The following is a 26645-nucleotide window of genomic DNA, read 5'->3' as shown; positions in this document are numbered from 1 at the left end:
TTCCTTTCTTTTTCTTTCTTTTCTTTTTCTCTTCCTTTTTTTTTCCTTTTCTCTTTCTTTCTCTCCTCTCTTTTTCCCAATACAACTTGCTTTTGGCCACTCTGCACTGAGCAAAATGACTAGAAGGAAAACCTCACCTCAAAACAGAGAATCAGAAACAGTCCTCTCTCCCACAGAGTTACAAAATCTGGATTACAATTCAATGTCAAAAAGCCAATTCAGAAGCACTATTATACAGCTACTGGTGGCTCTAGAAAAAAGTATAAAGGACTCAAGAGACTTCATGACTGCAGAATTTAGAGCTAATCAGGCAGAAATTAAAAATCAATTGAATGAGATGCAATCCAAACTAGAAGTCCTAACGACGAGGGTTAACGAGGTGGAAGAACGAGTGAGTGACATAGAAGACAAGTTGATGGCAAAGAGGAAAACTGAGGAAAAAAGAGACAATTAAAAGACCATGAAGATAGATTAAGGGAAATAAACGACAGCCTGAGGAAGAAAAACCTACATTTAAGTGGTGTTCCCAAGGGTGCCGAAAGGGACAGAGGGCCACAATATGTATTTGAACAAATCATAGCTGAAAACTTTCCTAATCTGGGAAGGGAAACAGGCATTCAGATCCAGGAAATAGAAAGATCCCCCCCTAAAATCAATAAAAACCGTTCAACACCTCGACATCTAATAGTGAAGCTTGCAAATTCCAAAGACAAAGAGAAGATCCTTAAAGCAGCAAGAGACAAGAAATCCCTGACTTTTATGGGGAGGAGTATTAGGGTAACAGCAGACCTCTCCCCAGAGACCTGGCAGGCCAGAAAGTGCTGGCAGGATATATTCAGGGTCCTAAATGAGAAGAACATGCAACCAAGAATACTTTATCCAACAAGGCTCTCATTCAAAATGGAAGGAGAGATAAAGAGCTTCCAAAACAGGCAGGAACTGAAAGAATATGTGACCTCCAAACCAGCTCTGCAAGAAATTTTAAGGGAGACTCTTAAAATTCACCTTTAAAAAGAAGTTCAGTGGAACAATCCACAAAAACAAGGACTGAATAGATATCATGATGACACTAAACTCAAATCTCTCAATAGTAACTCTGAACGTGAACGGGCTTAATGACCCCATCAAAAGGCGCAGGGTATCAGACTGAATAAAAAAGCAGGACCCATCTATTTGCTGTCTACAAAAGACTCATTTTAGACAGAAGGACACCTACAGCCTGAAAATAAAAGGTTGAAGAACCATTTACCATTCGAATGGTCCTCAAAAGAAAGCAGGGGTAGCCATCCTTATATCAGATAAACTAAAATTTACCCCGAAGACTGTAGTGAGAGATGAAGAGGGACACTATATCATACTTAAAGGATCTATCCAACAAGAGGACTTAACAATCCTCAATATATATGCCCCGAATGTGGGAGCTGCCAAATATATAAATCAATTAATAACCAAAGTGAAGAAATAGTTAGATAATAATACACTTATACTTGGTGACTTCACTCTAGCTTTTTTTTTTTTTTTTTTTACTCTAGCTCTTTCTACCCTCGATAGGTCTTCTAAGCACAACATCTCCAAGGAAACGAGAGCTTTAAATGATACACTGGACCAGATGGATTTCACAAATATCTACAGAACTTTACATCCAAACAACTGAATACACATACTTCTAAAGTGCACATGGAACTTTCTCCAGAATAGACCACATACTGGGTCACAAATTGGGTGTGAACCGATACCAAAAGATTGGGATCGTCCCCTGCATATTCTCAGACCATAATACCTTGAAATTAGAACTAAATCACAACAAGTAGTTTGGAAGGACCTCAAACACGTGGAGGTTAAGGACCATCCTGCTAAAAGATGAAAGGGTCAACCAGGAAATTAAGGAAGAATTAAAAACATTCATGGAAACTAATGAGAATGAAGATACAGCCATTCAAAATCTTTGGGACGCAGCAAAAGCAGTCCTAAGGGGGAAATACATCGCAATACAAGCATCCATTCAAAAACTGGAAAGAACTCAAATACAAAAGCTAACCTTACACATAAAGGAGCTAGAGAAAAAACAGCAGATAGATCCTACACCCAGGAGAAGACGAGAGTTAATAAAGATTCAAGCAGAACTCAACAAAATCGAGACCAGAAGAACTGTGGAACAGATCAACAGAACCAGGAGTTGGTTCTTTGAAAGAATTGATAAGATAGATAAACCATTAGCCAGCCTTATTAAGAAGAAGAGAGAGAAGACTCAAATTAATAAAATCATGAATGAGAAAGGAGAGATCACTACCAACACCAAGGAAATACAAACGATTTTAAAAACATATTATGAACAACTATACGCCAATAAATTAGGCAATCTAGAAGAAATGGACGCATTCCTGGAAAGCCACAAACTACCAAAACTGGAACAGGAAGAAATAGAAAACCTGAACAGGCCAATAACCAGGGAGGAAATTGAAGCAGTCATCAAAAACCTCCCAAGACACAAGAGTCCAAGGCCAGATGGCTTCCCAGGGGAATTCTATCAAACGTTTAAAGAATAAACCATACCTATTCTCCTAAAGCTGTTTGGAAAGATAGAAAGAGATGGAGTACTTCCAAATTCGTTCTATGAGGTCAACATCACCTTAATTCCAAAACCAGACAAAGACCCCACCAAAAAGGAGAATTACAGACCAATATCCCTGATGAACATGGATGCAAAAATTCTCAACAAGATACTGGCCAATAGGATCCAACAGTACATTAAGAAAATTATTCACCATGACCAAGTAGGATTTATCCCCGGGACACAAGGCTGGTTCAACACTCGTAAAACAATCAGTGTGATTCATCATATCAGCAAGAGAAAAAACAAGAACCATATGATCCTCTCATTAGATGCAGAGAAAGCATTTGACAAAATACAGCATCCATTCCTGATCAAAACTCTTCAGAGTGTAGGGATAGAGGGAACTTTCCTCGACATCTTAAAAGCCATCCACGAAAAGCCCACAGCAAATATCATTCTCAATGGGGAAGCACTGGGAGCCTTTCCCCTAAGATCAGGAACAAGACAGGGATGTCCACTCTCACCACAGCTATTCAACATAGTATTGGAAGTCCTAGCCTCAGCAATCAGACAACAAAAAGACATTAAAGGCATTCAAATTGGCAAAGAAGAAGTCAAATTCTCCCTCTTCACCGATGACATGATACTCTACATAGAAAACCCAAAAGCTTCCACCCCAAGATTGCTAGAACTCATACAGCAATTTGGTAGCGTGGCAGGATACAAAATCAATGCCCAGAAATCAATGGCATTTCTATACACTAACAATGAGACTGAAGAAAGAGAAATTAAGGAATCAATCCCATTTACAATTGCACCCAAAAGCATAAGATACCTAAGAATAAACCTAACTAAAGAGGTAAAGGATCTATACCCTAAAAACTATAGAACACTTCTGAAAGAAATTGAAGAAGACACGAAGAGATGGAAAAATATTCTATGCTCATGGATTGGCAGAATTAATATTGTGAAAATGTCAATGTTACCCAGGGCAATTTACACGTTTAATGCAATCGCTATCAAAATACCATGGACTTTCTTCAGAGAGTTAGAGCAAATTATTTTAAGATTTGTGTGGAAGCAGAAAAGACCCCGAATAGCCAGGGGAATTTTAAAAAAGAAAACCATAGCTGGGAGCATCACAATGCCAGATTTCAGGTTGTACTACAAAGCTGTGGTCATCAAGACAGTGTGGTACTGGCACAAAAACAGACACATAGATCAATGGAACAGAATAGAGAACCCAGAAGTGGACCCTTAACTTTATGGTCAACTAATATTCGATAAAGGAGGAAAGACTATCCATTGGAAGAAAGACAGTCTCTTCAATAGATGGTGCTGGGAAAATTGGACATCCACATGCAGAAGAATGAAACTAGACCACTCTCTTGCACCATACACAAAGATAAACTCAAAATGGATGAAAGATCTAAATGTGAGACAAGATTCCATCAAAATCCTAGAGGAGAACACAGGCAACACCCTTTTTGAACTCAGCCACAGTAACTTCTTGCAAGATACATCCACGAAGGCAAAAGAAACAAAAGCAAAAATGAACTATTGGGACTTCATCAAGATAAGAAGCTTTTGCACAGCAAGGAATACAGTCAACAAAACTAAAAGACAACCTACAGAATGGGAGAAGATATTTGCAAATGACGTATCAGTTAAAGGGCTAGTTTTCAAAATCTATAAAGAACTTCTTAAACTCAACACCAAAGAAACAAACAATCCAATCATGAAATGGGCAAAAGACATGAAGAGAAATCTCACAGAGGAAGACATAGACATGGCCAACATGCACATGAGAAAACGCTCTGCATCACTTGCCATCAGGGAAATACAAATCAAAACCACAATGAGATACCACCTCACACCAGTGAGAATGGGGAAAATTAACAAGGCAGGAAACAACAATTTTGGAGAGGATGCGGAGAAAAGGGAACCCTCTTACACTGTTGGTGGGAATGTGAACTCGTGCAGCCACTCTGGAAAACTGTGTGGAGGTTCCTCAAAGAGTTAAAAATAGACCTGCCCTATGACCCAGCAATTGCACTGTTGGGGATTTACCCCAAAGATACAGATGCAATGAAACGCCAGGACACCTGCACCCCGATGTTTCTAGCAGCAATTGCCACAATAGCCAAACTGTGGAAGGAGCCTCGGTGTCCATCGAAAGATGCATGGATAAAGAAGATGTGGTTTATGTATACAATGGAATATTACTCAGCCATTAGAAATGACAAACACCCACCATTTGCTTCAACGCGGATGGAACTGGAGGGTATTATGCTGAGTGAAGTAAGTCAATCGGAGAAGGACAAACAGTGTATGTTCTCATTCATTTGGGGAATATAAATAATAGTGAAAGGGAATATAAGGGAAGGGAGAAGAAATGTGTGGGAAATATCAGAAAGGGAGACAGAACATAAAGACTCCTAACTCTGGGAAACGAACTAGGGGTGGTGGGAGGGGAGGAGGGCGGGCGGTGGGGGTGAATGGCTGACGGGCACTGAGGGGGACACTTGTCGGGATGAGCACTGGGTGTTATTCTGTATGTTGGTAAATTGAACACCAATAAAACATTAATTTATAAAAAAATAAAATAAAATAAAATGTGGGAAAAGATGTGAGATCCTTAAAGTACACAAAAATAATAGCATATAAATCGAGGAGGGAGAGCACAGATTAAAGGAATATTCTAATGTGTTTATATTGCCCAGGAAGAACATTAAAAATTAATTACTATTGGACTTTGATAAGTGAAGAATAGGTGTTGTAATCTTTAGAGCAAGTACAAAAAAATTAGTAAAGAATAAATTTTAAATATAAGAAAAAATGGAGTAATAAAATCACTAACCAGTTCAAAAAGAAGAAAGACAGAAAAGAAAAAGTACTTTGAATGGGCTATACATCTGTAGATCATATAAATTCTAAATCTATATGTGCCTAATATGGCATCAGCACATCAAAATAGTTAGAATTGTTTTTTTTTTAAAGATTTTATTTATTTATTCATGAGAGACAAAGAGAGAAAGAGAGAGAGAGAAAGAGAGAGAGGCAGAGATACAGGCAGAGGCAGAAGCAGGCTCCATGCAGGAAGTCTGATGTGGGACTTGATCCCGGGACTCCAGGATCACGCCCTGGACCGAAGGCAGGCGCTAAACTGCTGAGCCACCCAGGGATCCCCTAGTTACAGAATTGTAACTAGAATCATATACTTCTTTCAGTAGGGGAAGAAGAAGCAGATAAATGTCAAAGAATTGCAATCACATGGAAGTATATTCTCCAACCACAATGGAATTAAGCTGAAACCTAAAGCAAAGGGATAAACATATAGATATTTATAAATTAAGAAATGCATTTCTAAATAACTCAGGTCAAAGAACAGCTCCCAATGGTAATTAAAAATATTTTGAACAGAATGACAATAAAAATACATTAAAGTTATAGTCTTAAATGAACATACTTGAGAAAAAGAAAGGGAGATTTCAAGAGTCAAGCATCCATACAAGAAATTAGAGAGAGAATAGCAAATTCAAAACAAAGAAATTGAAAGGAAAGAAGTAATAAAGATGAGAACTGGAATAAATAAAAGAGTTTTTTAAAGAAAAAAAAGACACAGAGGAAAGAGAATCAACAAAGCCAGAAATTGAATTGGAAAGCACACCTACTGAGAATAATGGGAAAACAATCCAACAAAAAAGAGGCACTTGCACGGATACACACACATTCATAATAGAAATTTTTTAAAAGAATTTAATTTCATATTCTTCAGATATAAAGAAGAAAATAAATGACAACTACAATGAGGAAAATCTCAATACTTTGTGACGGTTAATTTTATGTGTTAGCTTGACTAGCCATACCCAGATTAAACTTTATTACTAATTACGTCTGGAGGGTGTTTCTGGGTGAAACTAACATTTGAGTCAGTGGACACAGGAAACTAGATTGCTCAGCCCAACGTGGGTGAAGGCTTAAATAGAACAAAAAGGTCTCAGAAGGAAGAATTTGCCTTTTCCTGCCTCACTTTGTGAACTGAGACATCTCAGTGTAGTTCATCTTCTACCTGAACTCTGGGTTTTACATCATTAGCTCTCCTGATTCCCAGCCCTTCATATTTGAAGGCTTTCCTTGGGTCACCAGTTTGCAGATGGTAGATTGTGGGACCCCTTAGCCTCCATAATCATGCTAGCCAATTCCTCATAATAAATCTCCATGTGTCAATTATTCCTCATTGTGTATGGATCAGTCAGTGTCCTTTAGAACCAATAGGAGATCTATATATATCTTCTCTAACCCTAACTGATCCACATACAATAAGGGAGAATCTATAATTATGCAAATGAGAAATATGTTTAAAAGAACCTTATAAAATGTGAAATGTGGTTGCTTCCAAAATTAATAATAGCATGTATCACTTATGCTAAGGACACTATGCTAAGTGATTTGACTTTTATCTCCTTTATATCTTAAAATCCAAACAGATAAGTACTATTTTTATTCTCACTTACAAATGAAGGAAGAGGGGCTCAGATAAACAGTGTAACTTATCCAATTTCACACAGAGTAGACCAATCGTTGTCTCAAGCTGAGAACTGACTCCAAAGTCATTCTCCTCATCACAGTTTTATACTTACAGTGATGGCTCCCAACTGGACTACTTCAAATAGGTGCCAGATGCCCTCCTTGTAAGAAAGCTGAAGAACATTTGTGATGACAGCACTAGATCATCACTCAACTCGTTTTGACTATAAAGTTCTCCTCTACCTTCTTTTCTTCGCCACCCCCCCCCCATTCACTCTTTTTCTCTGTCACCATTTCTTTCTTCCTTTCTCATAAATGGCCCACAAATAAGATTCTTAACTTCTTGGCATTCTCTTAGCTTTCTGAGAAAGGGGATGAAGCTTTGTCTTCCCAGATACTTACAAGTTCGATGAGAACACTGAGCCATCCTCCCACAGCAATGGTCCTTCGGTCTGATGGCGAGAAAGTCCTATCCAGAATGAATTATCAGGTTGAGAAGACACTTGTCTTACTATAAATTCCTGTAGGAAAGCATAAATACAAATGCATGTCAAAGAGTGGCAGAGACAATGAGACAGACAGAGATGATAGAGATAAAAAGATAGAGATAAGAATTCTTACAGACATTGAGAAAGAAACAACAGGTTGAATTACCCTGGTGAAGAATGCATACATACCCTGGCATCAACCTAGGGAGAAGTGCCAATTATTGAATCCATTGAGTGTGTCAGAGTATATTTTATTTCTTCAGAATCACTATTGTTTAAATTTCCAATGAAGAATAGATCCATAATGTCAAAATTTTAATGCCTCCATGTAACCTGCCTGACAAGATCTAAGAGTAACAGAGTCCCTAAGCAATTTTCATGGACAACAGGCCACTATATTCTCAAATTGAATATATGAATTTATAACACTTTTGTCAAGGAATGCTTTGCAGTTAGATAAAAATATGAAAATAACTTAGTTCCAGTGCACGTTTTATAAATAAGTAGCCTGAGATTTAATGATGACATTTAAATTGCTGACAAATAACAGGAACACTGAAAAGCCAGACATACTTCTGATGTCATTCTCTTTCTTTGTCATAATCTACTTCCATTCATTTTCTTGCAAGCTACAACTGTTGGGTAACACATGACAGAAATACAAAATTTGAGAGGAAGCGAAAGTAAATATAGGAGTTTAGGTTTATAGTGTAGAGTGTTTCCTGACTATTAATCCCTTCTTATAGACCAACTGAGTTATACCCTTCATTTACAATGCGTGATAAGTCCCACTTTTTATGTAAAACTTTATATACCCACGGATCTTTCTCTGAATTCTTGTCATTATTGCCAATACCAGTTGTTAACTTTAGGCAACTGTTGAGTTGTTTCTTCCTACAAACTATATAAGCATTGAAATAGCAAGGTTCCTTTTTAAACCTCTTTGTCTTTCCCAGTATCTTAGAAGGAGTAAATGATTTATAAATGTATATGATTGTTGTTGCTATTTTCCCTGATAATAATGATGACAAGGAAGAGAATTTTCTATTTTCCTCCACAAATTTAAGAATTGAAATTCAAACCCACAAAAATGAGTAGTGGCCTGATTGTTATAGTCCTGAAAATTTGGAGTGTGTTTGAATAGATTTGTTTTAAAGTGAAACATATGGGGGCCCCTGGGTGGCACAATTGCTCAAGTATCTGCCTCTTGATTTTGGCTCAGATTGTGATCTCAGGGTCTTGAGATCGAGCCTTGCATCAGGCTCTGCACTCAGTGCAGAGTCTTCTTGAGATTCCATCTCTCCCTCTACCTCTATTTTTCTGCTTAACATAGATCACAGGTAATTATAACTGAAGGATACACTTACCAGTTCTTCTGCAGTGTCTATCTTCAGGAGATTAGAGTGCAGTTGAGAGCAGTGTCTTTTACTTCTATTCCAGGAAGCTAATGATGTGCTAAATAGGTAACAGTTGTTCTTATGTGTGATCCAATTAGGAGGACAAGAGCTGGAAAAAGCTCCTGGAAATCAAAAGTAAACAATGAGGTTCATATCATACCAATTTGCTCCTTCAGTTCAAGCACATTCATCCTGAGGATACTTAGTAATCAATGAATTGCCAGTAATACTTTCCATTTTCAGTTCAAATTATAGGGATATGATTTTTACAGAAGAGATCACATTGAAATGCCCTCATTCATTTAAAATATGAAAATAGAGTATATAAACACTGTTTAAGACCATCAACCCTCTTTCCTTCTTGGCCTGTCTTCCATTCTTTCACATTCAGTCCAGAATTCCCTTTCTTCATGATAATTCTTAAAATAAATCAATTCAAAATCAATCTTCAAGATAAACAGTAATTTCATGTTATTTTAGAGGTACGAGATCCATTTAAGAATGTAATTTTTCAAAAAAGAAATAAGAGCAGTTATTCACATGATAGAGTATCTCTGTTTTGTATCTTTAGCTACTTGATACAAATAGTGAGGACGTATGGGTTCAGAGATGAAAAACTGAAGTTAAAATATTGTCATAGTTATGATGCAATTAGGAATAAAGGTCAACTGTGTATAAAATTGAAATCAATTAATGAAATTATATAATTAAAGAAAAACAAATATAACCAGAGTTTTCAGGAATGTGTCTATTAGGTCTATATCTTTTGTATGTGTATAATTAACATACAATTCTTAATTCTTAGCACATTTCCCTTCTTTCCTTTTCTCTCCCTTTCTTCCTTTTTGACATCTAATTTCCTATCCTATCTGTGTTACTTTAAAATATCAGTTCTCAAAGGAGAGAGTACATTTCCTTTGCATCAAATTATACAATTTCCTATAGATCTAAAAAGGTGGAGAATGATAAATTAGTTACTGATTTGAAGAAAAAAATCCAATTTAGAAATGGCTGCCCAATGCCTGGGATATTTATATCACTTTATTGTATATATGACAGGGGCATACACATAATACTGATATGTGCTTTCCTTGAATGCACAATCCTTACATGTAAAAGCACTACCTGTACCCACCCTAACTCAGGCCTTCGCCCCAGTAATTGACCATCCTAGATCAAGGATTACATTCAGCTTTTAATCCTGCCCTTGCCTGTGGTTGTGAGAGCCTTGGTAGGAGCCACATGGTCTTCTAAAGATGACTGTGTGGGTTGACTGTGGTTCTCTTTATTTCTTGATGGAAAGTTGTCATTCTTCAATGGGTTGCTGCCTGAATTGAATCTCCAAAAAGCTTCATTTATCAACAACAATTATAGTGACAAAAAAAAAAAGTCATTCTACTATATTTGAAATGATAATTCCAAAATCCATATTTTTGTTGGAATACAGAGGGGTATACTTTTTTTTTTTTTTAATCTTCAAATTTTTTTTTTTTTTTTTTTTTATTTATGATAGTCACACAGAGAGAGAGAGAGAGAGGCGGAGACACAGGCAGAGGGAGAAGCAGGCTCCATGCACCAGGAGCCCAATGTGGGATTCGATCCCGGGTCTCCAGGATCGCGCCCTGGGCCAAAGGCAGGCACCAAACCGCTGCGCCACCCAGGGATCCCAGGGGTATACTTTTGATTATTGATAAATAGATAACAGTGCTGATTGAGAGGTAAAAATAGATGATATATAGATAAATGGATGGATGATAGAATAAATAATAGATAGATGGAAAGAAAAAATTACTTCCATGATGGTGAGTAAAAAAGAGAAAAATAAAGCAGATAGAGAAGAATGAGTATGAAAGAGAAAGTAAGAGGCATCAATTGGAGCCAAGATAGATTTGAAATAGTAATAAATCATTTATCTTTCTTCTGTTATTTAAAAATGAGAGCTCCTTGGGAAACCTGGGTGGCTTACTGGTTAAGCGTCTGCTTTCAGCCCAGGGCGTGATCCTAGAGACCCGGGATCAAGTCCCACATCAGGCTCCCTTCATGGAGTCTGCTTCTCCCTCTGCCTCTGCCTGTGTCTCTGCCTCTCTCTCTCTCTCTTTCTCTCTCATGAATAAATAAATAAATAAATAAATAAATAAATAAATAAATAAATAAATCTAAAAAAAAAACAAAAAGAAAGAGAGAGAGAGAGGGAGAGGTCCTTGAGAAGACTCCAAAGACACAATAATACTTTATTGACAATAGAATGTGTGATATAGAAAATCTAAAGGAGGGACGCCTGGGTGGCTCAGCAGTTGAGCACCTGCCTTCAGCCCAGGGTGTGATCCTGGAGTCCCAGGATCGAGTCCTACAACGGGCTCCCTTCATGGAGGCTGCTTCTCTCTCTGCCTATGTCTCTGCCTCTCTCTCCCTGTGTCTTTCATGAATAAATAAATAAAAATCTAAGAAAAAAAAAATCTAAAGGAATTCATTCACCCATCAAAAAATATCTATTTAGTAAGTACCTCAGGTAATTCCTGATATTATTTAGAGGAGTTTAGATTAAAGATCAAGTATAAAACTCTCTAAATCATAAGATTTATAAAAATAATTCATAGTCCCTTTAAAGAATTTATTTAATTAGGAAGATAAGCACTATAGTGTACTTCCTTCTTCACCTCCAATGGTTTCCTTCCATTAGTATATTTAGGAATTTCACAACTTTGAAACAACTGTTCAGGGAAGATAGTAAAGAAATATAGTTAAGAATGTGCATTTTTTTAGGGGCTCCTGAGTGGCTCAATTGGTTAAGCCTCCAAGTCTTGATTTTGGCTCAGACCGTAATCTCAGGGCCCTGAGACTGAGTCCGATTGTCAGGCTCTGTGCTGATGGTGGAGCAGGTTTGATTCTCTCTCTCTCACCCCTCCCGCATTGCATGCTGGCTCTCTCTCTCTCTCTCCTTTAAAATAAAAAAAAAAAAAAAGGAGCATGCATTTTTTTAGTCATATTGCCTAAATTTCTAGTTATGGTCTTACCATTAACTAGTTTATGACCCTAGAAAAGTAAAAGTAAAATACACCATACCCACTTCTACTTCTCTTACAAATAAAATGAGAATTAATAACACTGATTCAAACTTAACATAGATTCAATCAGATTATGACTGTTCAAGCTCTTAAATGAGTGCCTGGCACATAATAAATACTTACAAATATCTGTTGGTGGTAGTGGTGTTGTTGTTGAGTATCAATACTCACCTGTGGTACCCAGTATCACAGCTATCACTAGCATTAGCAAGCATAGAATTCCCAAAGTCACAGCAATGGGACGCCAACGAGGAGAGGTAGCACAAGTTACTAGGAAGCCAGAGGGAACAGAAATTAAAATGAAGAAATATGATAAATCACAAAGCACTTCAGTTCTCCAGTTTATCAAAATCTAGAAAATTCTAAAGTGAAATACTAATCACTGATAAACAGATAATCTAGTCATCTAGGATTATCTGAATTTTCCCTCATGTTTAGTATATCTCTTCAGATTCTGGAACTATAATTTCAGCACAGTGCCCTGATACCTGCACACTCCTAATTTCAGGTTCACATTGATGTCTAGAGGTCCTGACAGTACCAGAGTTTCTGAAATCCCACTCATTTTTATAAAAGGCAGCTTTATTTAGGAGAAATAGCACTGGACACTAAGGACAACCTTCTCTTTTCACTTATTTGTTGTATAACCTTGGGTGAGTTACTCTGTTTATTTCTTTTTGTAAAAAAAACTGAGGTAATAATACCTCAGAGGATCATTGTAGGAACTAAATGAGCTAACACATAAAGCACCTAGTCTGGAGACTACTAGTACATTATACTTAACTCATTGTTGGTCAACAAATATGCAGAAACATACATCTGCCTCCCTACCTCTTGCATCACCCAGTTTTTCTAGTCCTCCTCAGCTGGTTGAGCAAGAAAAGAATTGCATAAGTGGTAAAGGGCAAATAATTGTGCAATGCAGGTTACCATAAAGCAGAAGAAAGTAAATTCTCATGTCAAATCTTGTGAATAATCTTTCTCTTGATAACCAGAAACTCACTTTATGTTAATTCCGTGGTATCAAGGATACAGTTCTGTCTTTGAGAATAAGCAGTACAAGTATATCAGAGAATTGTCAAATAGGAGAACCATAGAGGAAACTACATGACTCATTCAATGAAGAGAGACATCTTGTAATGCCTTTCTCCATACTTTACTCTTTTTTTTTCAAACATTTTATTTATTTATTCATGAGAGACACACAGAGAGGCAGAGACACAGACAGGGGAGAAGTAGGTTCCTCACAAAGAGCCCGATGTGGGACCCAGAATCACGCCCTGAGCTGAAGGCGGACAGACTCTCAACCGCCGAGCTACCCAGGCATCCCTATTTTACTCCTTTTCTATTGTGTTTAAGAGTCATGTTCTACAAATGAATCTTGTCATTTAGCACATATGTTTTCCTTCACTAGTATACAAAGGATTCCCATTTGATTAAAAAAAAAATCCAAATCAACATCTTATGCCAAAGAACACATCAGATTCATGATTCCAAACCCTATGACTTCTGAAGTCTCTTTACTACAAAATCACCATTTTTTTCCCTCACTTATCTTCTTTCTTTTCATTCTTCTCTTTCTTATCTCACATATCCTGATGTTGTTCATATATATTTCTTTAAGTTTCCATGACTTCCATTCTATGATTTACTCCTTTCTAACAAACAAGTAACAAGTCATTCCTGTTGAAATTCTTTCATCTTTGCATTTCATCAAACTTATTTATAGTTCCTTACTGCTGAGGGGTCTATTCCTATGGGACAGAGAAATTGTATTTTCTGCCATCTTAATAATTAATTTAAATTCTAATAATTAGTCACCAAATGCTTGCCATGAGGAAAGATATTTCAAAATATCTTCAGTGACTTCTGAAAATCTTTTAAAAGGGTTTCAGCCTACAAGTCATAAGTGTCTCAAATTTCCTCCAGATAAGTATTTTAGTTAATGAGAACAAGAATGTTGAAGGCAGAAAGAAAAGATACCTTTTTCTAAGACCACAGGTCGCCCAGTGATGCCTTGAGAGTGGAAGTTTAATTGAGTATAACCATCTTCATCCAAATTTTCTACCCCAGAATGGTATTCCATTGTTCTACTGAGTTCCTGAATTGACACAGCATTTGAGAACTCTTCCCTCTCTTTTTTTTAAGACAACTGCCTGTGGACAAAAGAGGATGTATGAGTCAAATCATGTGGAGTAGTCATTTACTGAGTTTTAACAGGTTGAGCTTAAGTAAGCAGTCCAATCAGATATAGCCAAAGGCAGGAAATGAAAACTATGCTATAAGTTCCCATTTGTATCTTTAGATCCTGTTTCTAAGACGGATGATTCTTAAGAAAATTGTAAGACGGCACAACACATAAATCTTTGTTTCAGACCAAACATAAGAAAAATGAAGCATGAATTCACACATGCATTAATTTATTCATGTACTCATTCATTCACCAAACATTTATCAAAAGCCCATCCTTTCAACTGGCAGGAGCCGGTGATATAAGGATAACATATCTATAAAGAATCTCATTGCCTAAGAGAGGAAACCTACAGATAGGTATTGAAGGATGCTATAAGGAGACATTGTAACAACAGAGAGGAGAAACAAATCTCTTTAGGATTTGCCAGGGATTGATAATTCAAAGTAGTAATTACTTATTGAACAATTACTATGAGCCAGATAGTACACATTGCACATGTTTTTTTCATTCAGTCTCAATTTTCCAACAAGTCTAATGGTATATATATATTTTTATTTTCAAATGAAGAAAATAAGATGTAGAAATTTTAGTCCCTTACCCAGTGTTGAGACACTAATAAAAATATTGAAGCAAAGAATCAAACCAAGGCATATTCTGGCTGCAAAATACGTGATCTTTTCATACATTCATATAACAAATACATACCCCCCCTCCTTTATCTGCGGTTTTGCTTTCCATGATTTCAGTTATCCCCAGGCAACTGCTGTCAGGAAGCTGATGATCCTCCTGATGTATTGTCAGAAAGTCGAATAGTAGCCTAACCCTATGTCACAAGGCCTATTTCATAGGTATGTATGTATAGAAAAAGAAAAGAAAACAAAACAGTATATATAAGGTTCAGTACTATCTGTGGACAGGCATCCACTGGGATCTTGGAAGATAACTCCCAAAGACAAAAAGAAACTAGTGTGTCAGCTTATGAAGAATTCTGGGACAGAAATACTATGCAAAATAACCAAATTAATCGATATGGAAAACATCATTACTGGAAACTAGAAAGGTACCCAACCCACTTACAAGACTATAAAGCAAGCAGAATGAAGGAGGTATCTGAAATGAAGCCAGACACTTATTAAAGCAACAAGGACAGATTTCAACCAGTGATAATGTTACAATAGAAAAGTATTTCATGATAGCGTTACAGGTACCATCATGAAATACTATTATAATAGAAAAGAGAGACCACTTCCCCAAAACAAAATACTAAAAACTTTTAAAAGGTATGGTAAGGGAAAGACACTGAGTGGTATTAAGGGGTGTTAATCCATGTGAAGATTTGTTAGTTTGTACTTATCTAGGAGAGAAATAAATTTCTCCTATATTTATGACCGCGGCAATGACCATGGCAGAGGTGTATATTGAAACCAGGAGATGCCCCACTGAAGTTAGAGCCTCATCCCCTCACAGGGACTGGGATAGTGAGAGTTATCTCAACTTCCTGAATGTTTGCATTTCAGAGATATGGCTCTGAGGTTCTTGAAGAAATAGTTTCAGGTGGTAGATTTACTTTTCAAAGGTCAGAGAAAGGGCTTATAATTGCAAGTTTTCTAAGGTAACTGCTCTTGGAGGGGATTTAGAGACCTGTCTAGCACCAAGTTTTGATTGGAATAAACAGTAAATTTTCCTGGCAGCACTGAGCTTTCTCAGGCAGGCATTTCACAGAGTTCAATATCATTCTAGGGACACTAAAGTGCTAGAAGCCATGGTAGATGATGTCATCTCTTTGTGCAGAAGTTTGGATGGAGATGTTATAGACCAAGAGCTCTGCAGTTCTTACTAACACATACCAAAATAAAAAGGTTCAATGGAGAGTAAATGAGTTTCTCCCCCTTACTTGGGCCTGTCACGAAAGTTTTGCTAACTTTTTATAAACATATTGCAAAGTAGTCACGTGGATTGTAATCTCAATTGTCCATCAGCCTCTTGGTTCTCTAATGAAGTTTTTGGAAAACTAGGGATTTTTCACAGATTACATATCTGGTTTAAGGAAGAAAGGTCAGCCTACTAACAGAACAGTAATGAGGTGAGCACCTTCCAGGCAGTAAGAAGAAGCTGGCTTTATAGTGTCAATCCAGGCCCCCCACTGGGAGAATTATGTGTAACAAGTTTTATTTTCTATGCACCTCTTCCTTTATTTAATCACAATTGTACAAAAAGAATTGGCTCACTATGTTGTCAAAGAGATGTTCAATAAATACAAACCTTAGTCTTCTCTTTTTTTTCTGGGATTAAAACAATTGAAGAGTAATTACACAAATCATTGATGAACTAGAAAAAAAAATCAGTATTTCAAGGGACAGGAGGCAGTGGGGAGAGCAATCTATACATTCAGAAAAATACCTGTTGTTAAATATTAATGTAAGAAAAAGGTGGAAAACAAATCAATCTAACCCAAACAAACAAATAACAGCAAAAACAAAAAACAACAAATATCTAATTCATATTGTCAGTGAAATTAAATTTGATGAAAAATTGCATTGATACAGCAAGTTTTTCTTGAAAGAAAAATGAAGAATCTGGGCAGCCCTGGTGGTGTGGCGGTTTAGCGCCGCCTGCCGCCTGGGGTGCAATGCTGGAGACCCTGGATGGAGTCCCACGTCCGGCTTCCTGTATGGAGTCTGCTCCTCCCTCTGCCTGTGTCTCTGTCCCCCTCTCTCTCTGTCTCTATGAATAAATAAAAAATCTTTTTAAAAAAAAAGGAAAAAAAAGAAAAATGAAGAATCTGAAAAGAATTCTTAAAAATGAAAAACATTTTATAAACTAAAATTATAATTAGTTGAATCAAGAGTCAGATTAAATGTTACATCAATAAGGCACCACATTCAGAATAGCTGAATCAGCCTGGTCATCTTTTCATTTCTACATATATTTAGCTGTTGTCAAAAGTAGTGTTTGATCCCAGAATTAAAGCTCAAAAACAATATCTTTCCTAAACAAATATCTATTTTGTTAGGTTTACTAGAATGACTGTTAAACCAGCAAAATGAAACACAGGAGAGCCTGAGACATATGTTTAGTGTGACTTTTTGGAAAATTTATATAAATAAGTGAATAAAAATAGACATAAATAGATGAATAAATGAATTAAACAGAAAACAAGATTATTAAAAACAAATTAGCATTCACTTAAAACTGTTGTAGAAAAAAAATATTGTCTTTAGGAAATAACAGTATCTCAAAGTACCTTCCCCATAATGTTCACAATGTAAAAAAAAAAAAAAAATTCCTCAAATTTCATCTCTAATTTGAATGCTAACTTGGGTCTCCTTCTTCCTACCCTCTTTTCCTCCCTCTTTCTATCCTTCTGCCACTCCCTCCCTTTCTATCCATTAAGCAATTAAACATCTATTAAACATTTACCATATTCTCAGAAGCCTAGATACAAAGAAGCATGAGACCCAATCCCATTCTACTCAATTTCACATTATATTTGGAGAACAAGGAGACAAAAAATTACTTAAATTGTTTAATTACCTCTGGCTTGGGTGGACCATAAAAATTCCTTTGCTTTATTCACACTACTCTTTCCAGTTTTAATGCTTATTATAAGTGAGGTACAAAGCTCTCCTTACAATCAGTAAATCTTTCAGGTTAAAATGTGCCTTCAACTCTTTTTCCCAATCCACTTTCTCTTTTCTGAATCTATGCTCTCGCTACCCTTCTGCTCCAGTAGCTTCATGGTTTCAGTATATATACATCACTCTCTTATGACACATGTATTTGAAATGTCCAATTTCCCTAAGAAAGAGATGAATTTATGTGTCATTTTCTTATTGTTAGATCCTTGTAAGTGTTTTCCTCACTAATTCTTGAGTTCTTGAGCAGCAGTGTACCTAACATATTTAAGACCCAGACTGTTATTTTTGTTTTGTTTTATTTTTGTTTTTTACTTTCCTCTCCTTTACACAACAAAGTAGTTTTCAGCAATAATTATGAAATAGAATGAATGAAAAAAAAAAGAAATAGAATGAATGATAATAAAGGTCAGAAAACAAATGTACATAGTGAATATTTTTTGTTGATAGTTGGATATAAAATAGAGGTGCCTGAGTGGCTCAGTCGTTAGATGACTTAGTTTCCACTCAGATCATGATCTCATGGTCATGTAATAAAGCCCAGTGTGAGGCTCCACCTTTGCATGGAGTCTGCTTGGGATTCTCTGCCTCTACCCCTCCTCCAGTTTGTGTGCATGCTCTTTCTCTTTCTCAAATAAATTAAATTAAATCTAATCTTCTTTTAAAAAGTTGTATATAAAATAATGTCAAAAGAAATTAAAATGTGTGTATAAATATGTATAGTAAAGTAAAAATAAATATTGTACAAACCACTCTTAAATCAATGGATAAAATCTTATCAATTATGTTAATGCCTTTTTTGAAAGGGAGGGGAATTTATACCTATATATAGGTATGTCACAGTAATAAATAATATTACAATTTCTGTTTGAGCTCCTTAACCTTTTCCAAATTTGTTAATGATATTGTCAAAATTAATCTTTTTTACAAGTTTGTGTTAAGTATTGACTATGTATCCAGACACACCAATTCATCTTTGCTCAAAATTGATTTAAGATAATTTTTTCTTCACTTAATTTTTAAAATTCTTTAACCGAAGCCACAGATATGTAAAGAGAAAAAGACTTATACATAGTATATATGTGGCAAAGATTTACAAAAATCCTATTTCACAGTGATTCCAGAAATTACAATATTGTCCATGTCCTTATTTTCTCAGGATCAATTTTAGTAATTTTCAGATTTCTCTGCAGTTGAAATATTGTATAAGGACAAATAAAAATTGCAAACTGTCACATAGAATGAAGAGAAAGTAGCTCAAATTTTGTCTTTTTGATTTGATAATCACTGTGCAATGCTATCGATATTGATTTCAAATCTACACTTTAAACACAGAAATTACTCATTCTATAATGCAAGCAATGCAAACCAAGTGGTACTGAGTGAATTTCAGTAATTCCAAACCATTCCAAATTGTTCCACAACAACTAGGAGTTCTGTGAATGAACTTCCATGTAGAATACAGTACTTACAAAAGGAAAAAAGACATAAACCTGATAATTTGAAGAACATATAGATATATTGATATACACAGAGATAACTCCATCCTCATTATTCATGGATTCCAGGATTGCAAATTTGCTTAAGTGCTAAAATTTAATCATAATCCCAAATCAATCAGGGCTCTTTCATGATCATTCACAGGCATGCGCAGAACGGTGAAAAGTTGGAGACCCACTGTCAGAAAGGAAGATCTTCTTCCTGCCTAAGGTTCTTCTAGCTGGACTTAGAATCAAACTGACAGGAGATGAACTAACAGGAGGAAATCAAATGTAATAGGTGTACAGAGGGGACAGGAGATTCTAAAGGAGACAACAAGAAGCTGATGTGGGATGGTGAGGGAGACAGGTCCTAGGACACCAAGGGAAGGAAGGGCTTTAGCAGGAAGGGGAAAGGAGATGTTTGGGAAAACAAGGTTGCCTTATTAAGTAGATAAATTCCTTTAGTAAAGGGAGCGTTGGTCTCTATTAATACTCCCCTGCCTGTGGCAGGCTCTCCTTTCCAATGTAAATTTAAACAGCTGTGGGAGAGGCAGAGTTTTTCCTGAGTCTGCTGGGCTTTGATGACTTTTAATTGGGAATAATCTCTATGCCAGAGTGGTCAATCCGAGAGTAACTTACTCTGGCCCCTACAACCTAACATGCCTGATTTCAGAGGAGTTTGAACAAAGTGACACTGCCCTCTTGTTCCAGCTCTCCTAACTGAAGAAGAAATGTCCTTTTCACTGTCTTTGTAGTGCTTTTTGTTTGTGTGTGTGTGTGCTTTGACTTTTTGTTGGTTACTTCACTGCCTAAAATGCCCTCAAACATAGTGCTGAAGTACAGTCTGGTGTTCCTAAGCTCAAGAAGACTGATGTGCCTTACAAAGAAAATATGTGTATTAGGTAAGCTTTATTCAGGCATGAGTTATAGTGCTGTTGGCTGAGATCAATGTTAATGAATCAACATATATTTGCTAATGGGCATTGAAACAGAAACGTATATAAAACAAGGTTATGTAATAATCTGTTGACAGAAATTGTTGTCATCAGACATTACAGAAACCTAACCCTGTAGTTCCCACAGAAGCAATAATTATTTGGTGTTCTCTGACACTTCACAGACTGTAACTACCATGAATAACAAGAATTTATTGTATAGAGAAATGGATAAACAGAGTTCTAAAACTAAATAATAACCATAAAAATTTAAAACTAAACAAAAAAAATCACAAAAGATATTTTCCGGGAATATTTTATCATTGGCATTGTTAAGGATTATGGGTGATAATAAAAAGTAGACTGACTCTTAATAAATTTTGTTATATTTTTAATTTTCTGCAGATAGTTCACTACTCCCCACATCACCTGCTTGGCTATATTTTCCGGCCCTGTGAGGATCTAAATAATCAGATGCCAGACTATCTTTCTAGTTTTATTTCCTAACCATCTCCCTGTCTCTGTTCAGGTCCTTAAACACTGGCCTTCTCTTTTATCACGCAAATACACCAATTTGCTTCTGTCTACACTTTGACTACATGCTTTTCTTTCAGAACTCTGAATGAGAGACTTTTCTGGATAATCAGTTCTCTGTTCAAACATCATTCTCTCTGGGCAGTCTTTCCGGGTTGATTCTAGTCCAGCTACTTCTACCCAGGCAGAAGTAGTGTTGTGCCCAAGATTACGTACCTGAAAAACCACCAAGGAACCGACACCGATGCAAACACACGAGGGTTTATTTACAAGTTCGAGCTTGGGTCCAAGTATACCCGACACAGCAGAGCAGGGACTTGGACCCCGAGATAGGTTCCAGCTTAGTTTTATGGGCTGGTCTAGGGGACCTCCAGAAGGGGTGGAGGAATTTCTCAAGTTCTGTTTACATGCTGATATGGGGCTTTCAAGGGCATTGAGCCCTGTTCTCATTCTAATATGGGGCTTAACTGAAGTTAGGTAAAGTTCAGCTCCTATTCACAGGGGCCTGGGATGGCTGTACTTGTGCTAACACTGAACTTAAGGTGGAATGGCCTTAATTTTCTCGGCCTCCACAGTAGAATACAACTAGGGTGCTTTAAATTATTCTGAATTACATCATATAGGTTTTTTTGTTTTTTTGTTTTTTTGTTTTTTTTATTTTTTGTTTTTATCTTCAAAGTGATAAAGTTTTGGAATATAGGTGAGGTCCAGAGCCAACGACCAAGAAGAATTCTTGAGACATCTTTGGTGCAAGATGATTTTATTAAAGCACAAGGATTGGACCCATGGACAGGAAGAGCTGCTGCCCCGGGCCTGTGAGGGGTGGCTCATTATATACCTGGGAGTTGGGAGGGGTTTGAGGATAGCATACTCTCTAAGGGATTTTGGAAACCAGGTTTGCAGGACCTTGAGGGGGCTAGCTATTGATGGGAAAAGGGCACTTACTACTGTCTAATAAAACTTGAGTCATGAGACCCTTCAGATGTATATCAGTGGGCCTTGTGCTTGGGGGATGATTGCCAGCACATATCTTGGGGAGGGGGAAGAGGGGGTTTCAGAGATAAAGGAAATTTCTAAAGGAATTTTTATATGTTAAAAAGTAGACTCACAGGGGCCTAGGGGTCAGGCTAAGATTGCCTTCTGCCCTTAGCAAAGTATGAACATCAAGGCAGTTGAGTCTGTAGAAGAATGTCCCTCTGCTTGTTTCAATGACTTGTCAATATGCTTTGTCCTCAGCTAGTCCTCTGTTCCCTCATCAAAAGCACTTCACACTATTTGAATATCACTCATCTTTATAATTAGACTCCTCCTGTTCACGTTTGTAAGCTCCATGAGTTCAGAATTTTGTTTGTCTTGTTCATTGAAACAGTTCAAAAACTTACACTAGCTTCTTCTTTTTTTCCTTTCACTAGGTTCTGATTCATTGCATGTTACCAATAAATATATTTAGGTCAATGTATAAATTACTTAAAAACTTTTAAAAGTAATAATATATGTGTAAAATGTATATATGCACCTTCACATGTAGCCTAAAATTATCCAAATCTATTGTCCAGCTTGTTTATAAATTCCAAAAATACAAGAATTCTGTCTTTATAGGCATTCTTTGTCCAATGTCTAGTATGGTGTTTCCAGAGTTATGTCTAATTAAGGGGAAAAAAGAAAACAAGCAATTATATACCTTCTGAAAGAACCCAAGTATTGGCAATCCTAATTTCTAGTCCCAAATCACGACCAAGTTGTCTTTAAATTTTCCGTGGAGAACAAAGGAAAACAAGGGACAGTTGGTGTCATTTTCAAGTGGGAGACATTTTTTGTATGTTTATTTGTTTATTTGCATTAGGTTACTGATGGGGGAACAGAGGACTAGCTGAGGACAAAGCATATTGACAAGTCCTTGAAACAGGCAGAGTGATATTCCTCTATGGACTCAACTGTCTCAATGTTCATACTTTGCTAAGGGCAGAAGGCAATCTTAGCCCAACCCCAGGACCCTGTACGTCTACTTTTTAACATAAAAATTCCTTTAGAAATTTCCTTTATCTCTGAACCCGCCCCCCCCCCCCAAGATACGTGCTGGCAATCATCCCCCCATGTACATGGCCCACTGATATACATCTGAAGGCTCTCATGACTCAGGTTTTATTAGACGGTAATAAGTGACCTTTTCCCATCATGGTGCCTGGCTGCTCCTGTTCTGTCACTGATTGACTTTAGATATGTCGTTTAATTTTTTTTCCTGCTTATTTCCTCACCAGTAATATGGGGATGATGGGTCTTAAATCTCTGTTGGGAACCTTGGATGGCGAATGAGAGCGGTATAGGATAACTAAAAATTAAAAGCAGATTCCCTGGGGTGTGTGATCTGAGTAGTCAGTGTAAATTAAAAACATTTAGCAAAATTAGGCCGGAATGAACGAGGTGATGGTGCCATCTGCTGGTTTCAATAGGAATTTCAAGACAAGTTAGAGAAAGTTAATCTATTTTATTCACTCATGAGTAAAACTGAAGAATTTCTGCAGGCTTTACTTGATTCATAATAAAAATACGACTTTCATTCTGCTTAAAGGCATATATATTATTGCCATATATGTTTATTTAATTTTTGAAAAAGATTTATTTATTTTTTAGAGAGTAAGCAGAGAGCACAAGTTGAGGGGGAGGGCAGAGATAGACAATATTCAAGTGGACTCCCAGCTGAGCACGGAGCCCAGCTCTCATGACCCATGAGATCATGACCTGAGCTGAAACAGAGTGGGACATTTAACTAACTGAGCCACCCAGACACCACTAAATTTTAATTTTTGGCCATCATAAGTTTCCAGAGGGCAGGGACCTTGTCTTGCTCACTACTAATTCCTAAAGTCCAAAGTTGTACTCGCACATGTTAAATAAATGAATAAAATTTTATACATGTAGTTATTTTTTATTTAATTGTTGACTTTCTTCCTCCACACTAGATTGTAAGCATCATGAAAATAGGCTCTGTGTATATCCATTAGTATTTATGCTGTTAGTATTAAGGAAAGAAGGCACTCAAGAGAGATGTTGAATGAATGAATAACCAAAAAAAGAAAAAAAGAAAAAAGTAATGAGAAGAAGATTTAAACCACATTTCTCTGTGAAAGTAAATTAGAATAACTTGGAGAAAACAAAATATCCCAATACTGTTATTTTGATAATTAAGTTACTGAAATATATAATTAGCTATTTTAAAATTATATATTAAGTAGGTATCCTACATTATTTCCAAAATGTAATACACATGCTTAATATTATGGTCATATTTTTTTAAAAATACTCATTTAAATTTTTTTGTTAAAGTTCAAGATTTGTTATAAAGAAATAAAAGACTTGGTCCTATATGTCTCAGAAAAAAGAGCTTAGCAAAGGCAGATCATTTGACATTTATGAAAATATCCAGGTAGATTTCTGCAATCAGTCTTAAAGGCTGCTTTACTGAACTTAAATAATTTATACTACTATTGGATTGTCTACTCTCTAATGGTAGAGTTATATATTATCTGACAGCTGTGCTCTTAATGGAATAAAAGAACCAGGGAAGAGTTGAAGCATGTAACTATTCACTGACATATAACATGGACCATTAAGTTTAAATATGTTCTAACCAAGAGCCAATTTAATAATTTAGATTTTCTTATGGTCCAGGTACAAGCCAAATGGCTAATACTTCTACTTAGAATTCTGAGTTTCCCAACTGTGCAAATGCTCAGAACCACTTATTTTTCTCTCATTTAAAAAATTTGCTCCCAGGAAACTAGTGGTCCATCAATTTTCTGGTCCATGGAATCCTTGACAGGTTAATACCATACATACTTTGAGGATGAGAATAAATGGTCATGGAGAGGCAGAGGTTGGAAGTAAATGTAGGTGCAAAGAAAGCACATATGAAGATTGGACATTTAAAATTTGCTCATTTTACTTGCGAAAATGTAAAAACTTAAATGATACATTTAGGAAAGCATGCAGACTCTGCTCATGTTTCCAAACCAGCACAGCTTAACTGAAATATTCTAAGGTAACCCAGTATTTGAAATAATATTCACTTAAATACCATCTATTCTCATACTGATCCAAATGCCTTGCAGAGCCCTTCTCTCAGAAGAATCTCTACAAAGTAGAAATGAAGAAACTTTGAACGGTAATTTTTGTTATGGATAAGAAAACAAGTGCCAAGTCAGGGTACATTCCACAGCAACTATTTCAACAACAACAAAAAGTTCTAAATAATACTTACAAACACATTAAATGTAGGTTAAGAAAGTCTTGTTATTTGGCCAATTTGTTGTAATAGGTTGAGACCTACTCTTAAAACAGAAACACTTGTAGGACTTTATAAAGACAGGAAGAAAATGAACTAATACTATAAATAGCTAACATTTATTGATCTCTTAACAAATCTTAGGCACTATATGAAGAATTGTATAAACATTATCCCATTAAATTATCTATCTATGAGCTACTAGATGTGATATGAGGATCTATGAGTTACTAGCATGATTCATATCTTTCTATAAAGAAAATCAAGGTAATAAGATATCCAATTAAAGAGTTCAGTTAAGGAAATCAAGATAATAAGATATTAAAAACTTGCTTTTGACAACAGAGATAGTAATAGACTAGGATTTGACCTTAGGTAGTCCAATTTCAGGGGCCTTGTGCACTTTTTTGATGAGAAATAAACATGGCATAAATAATAAGTTATTTACATTAGGATTCAACAAACTTTTTTGCAAAGAACGAGAGTAAATATTAGACTCTAAATCACTTACAGGGGGATCCCTGGGTGGCTCAGCGGTTTGGCGCCTGCCTTTGGGCCAGGGAGCGATCCTGGAGTCCGAGGATCGAGTCCCGTGTTGGGCTCCCGCATGGAGCCTGCTTCTCCCTTCTGTGTCTCTGCCTCTCTCTCTCTCTCTCTGTCTATCATGGATAAAAATAAATAAATAAATCTTTAAATCACTTACGGTCTCTGCTGCATATTTTTTTAAATAAAGTTTTAAAAATGTAAAAACCAGCCTTTGCTTTCAGGTTATACATAAATAGGCTACAGACCAAAAGCTGTAGTGGTTTAACAATAACTTTATTGTTTAAATTGATTTAAACAATAACTAGGATAAGAATGTGTTTTTGATGACTGGGATCAAGAAACAGTAATGTAAACTAAGTAAAAGAGAGAGATCCCCAAAATTGATAAGATTAGGTCAATTGCCTCTAAATCTAAGGTTCAGGAAAACAAACCACCGATGCCTGTAAGAACTAGAGACAGAAATAGCAAGTGTGACTGGACGGTGACTCATAGGCACTGTCGGCTTGGCATACAGGGACAGCTCTGTCATCAGCTTTGAAATGGAAACTGCTAGAAACAGAGGCAAGAAATTCATGTTCTGGTCTTGAACTAGAATTTTTTTTTTCCAGAGATCCATTCAGCTCAACCTATGTTTGTTCGGAGATATCAGTAGCTCCAACAGAAGGAAAAACATAAGTACTTAATTATGAAACCCACCTTTATCCTGAAACAAACAGAGGCACCTAGGGGGCTTAGTTGGTTAAGTGTCTGACTTTGGCTCAGGTCATAATATCAGGGTCCTGGGATGGAGCCCTGAGTCTGGCTCCCAGCTCAATGGAGAGCCTGCTTTTCCCTCTTCTCCCTCTACCTCTGCTACTCCCCCTTCTTATGCTCTCTCTCTCTCTGTCAAATAAATAAAATCGTAAAAAAAAAAAAAAAAAAGAAAGAAAGCCTGAAACAAACAAAGCAGGCAAATAATAAAGCAGCAATTTTTAAAACATCGCTTATCAGACAACAAGGGGCCA

General features: G+C 36.5%; 1 protein-coding gene across 5 annotated transcripts in view; it reads right to left on the bottom strand.

The window, feature by feature from the left end:
* The window catches only part of CLEC7A (C-type lectin domain containing 7A), a 33083-nt gene extending 7339 nt beyond the window's left edge, over window positions 1-25744 (bottom strand). The window contains exons 1-6 of one of the 5 annotated variants that reach the window (XM_035707115.2): window positions 25607-25744; window positions 14018-14190; window positions 12206-12304; window positions 10181-10297; window positions 8940-9091; window positions 7487-7605 (exon numbers count right to left, since the gene is read on the bottom strand). In XM_035707115.2, the coding sequence (XP_035563008.1) occupies window positions 7487-7605; window positions 8940-9091; window positions 10181-10297; window positions 12206-12304; window positions 14018-14120 (590 nt within the window). In that variant the 5' untranslated portion in view covers window positions 14121-14190; window positions 25607-25744. Of the gene's footprint in view, window positions 1-7486; window positions 7606-8939; window positions 9092-10180; window positions 10319-12205; window positions 12305-14017; window positions 14208-21029; window positions 21122-25606 lie in introns of those variants that run through there. The other 4 variants (XM_049102663.1, XM_049102664.1, XM_049102665.1 and 1 more) reach the window with 4 other exon arrangements.
* Between the last annotated feature and the right edge of the window lie 901 nt (window positions 25745-26645).

The sequence above is a fragment of the Canis lupus genome, chromosome 27 (genome assembly GCF_003254725.2).
Source record: "Canis lupus dingo isolate Sandy chromosome 27, ASM325472v2, whole genome shotgun sequence".
Lineage (NCBI taxonomy): Eukaryota > Metazoa > Chordata > Mammalia > Carnivora > Canidae > Canis > Canis lupus.
This window is presented reverse-complemented; position numbering and strand designations above follow the sequence as displayed.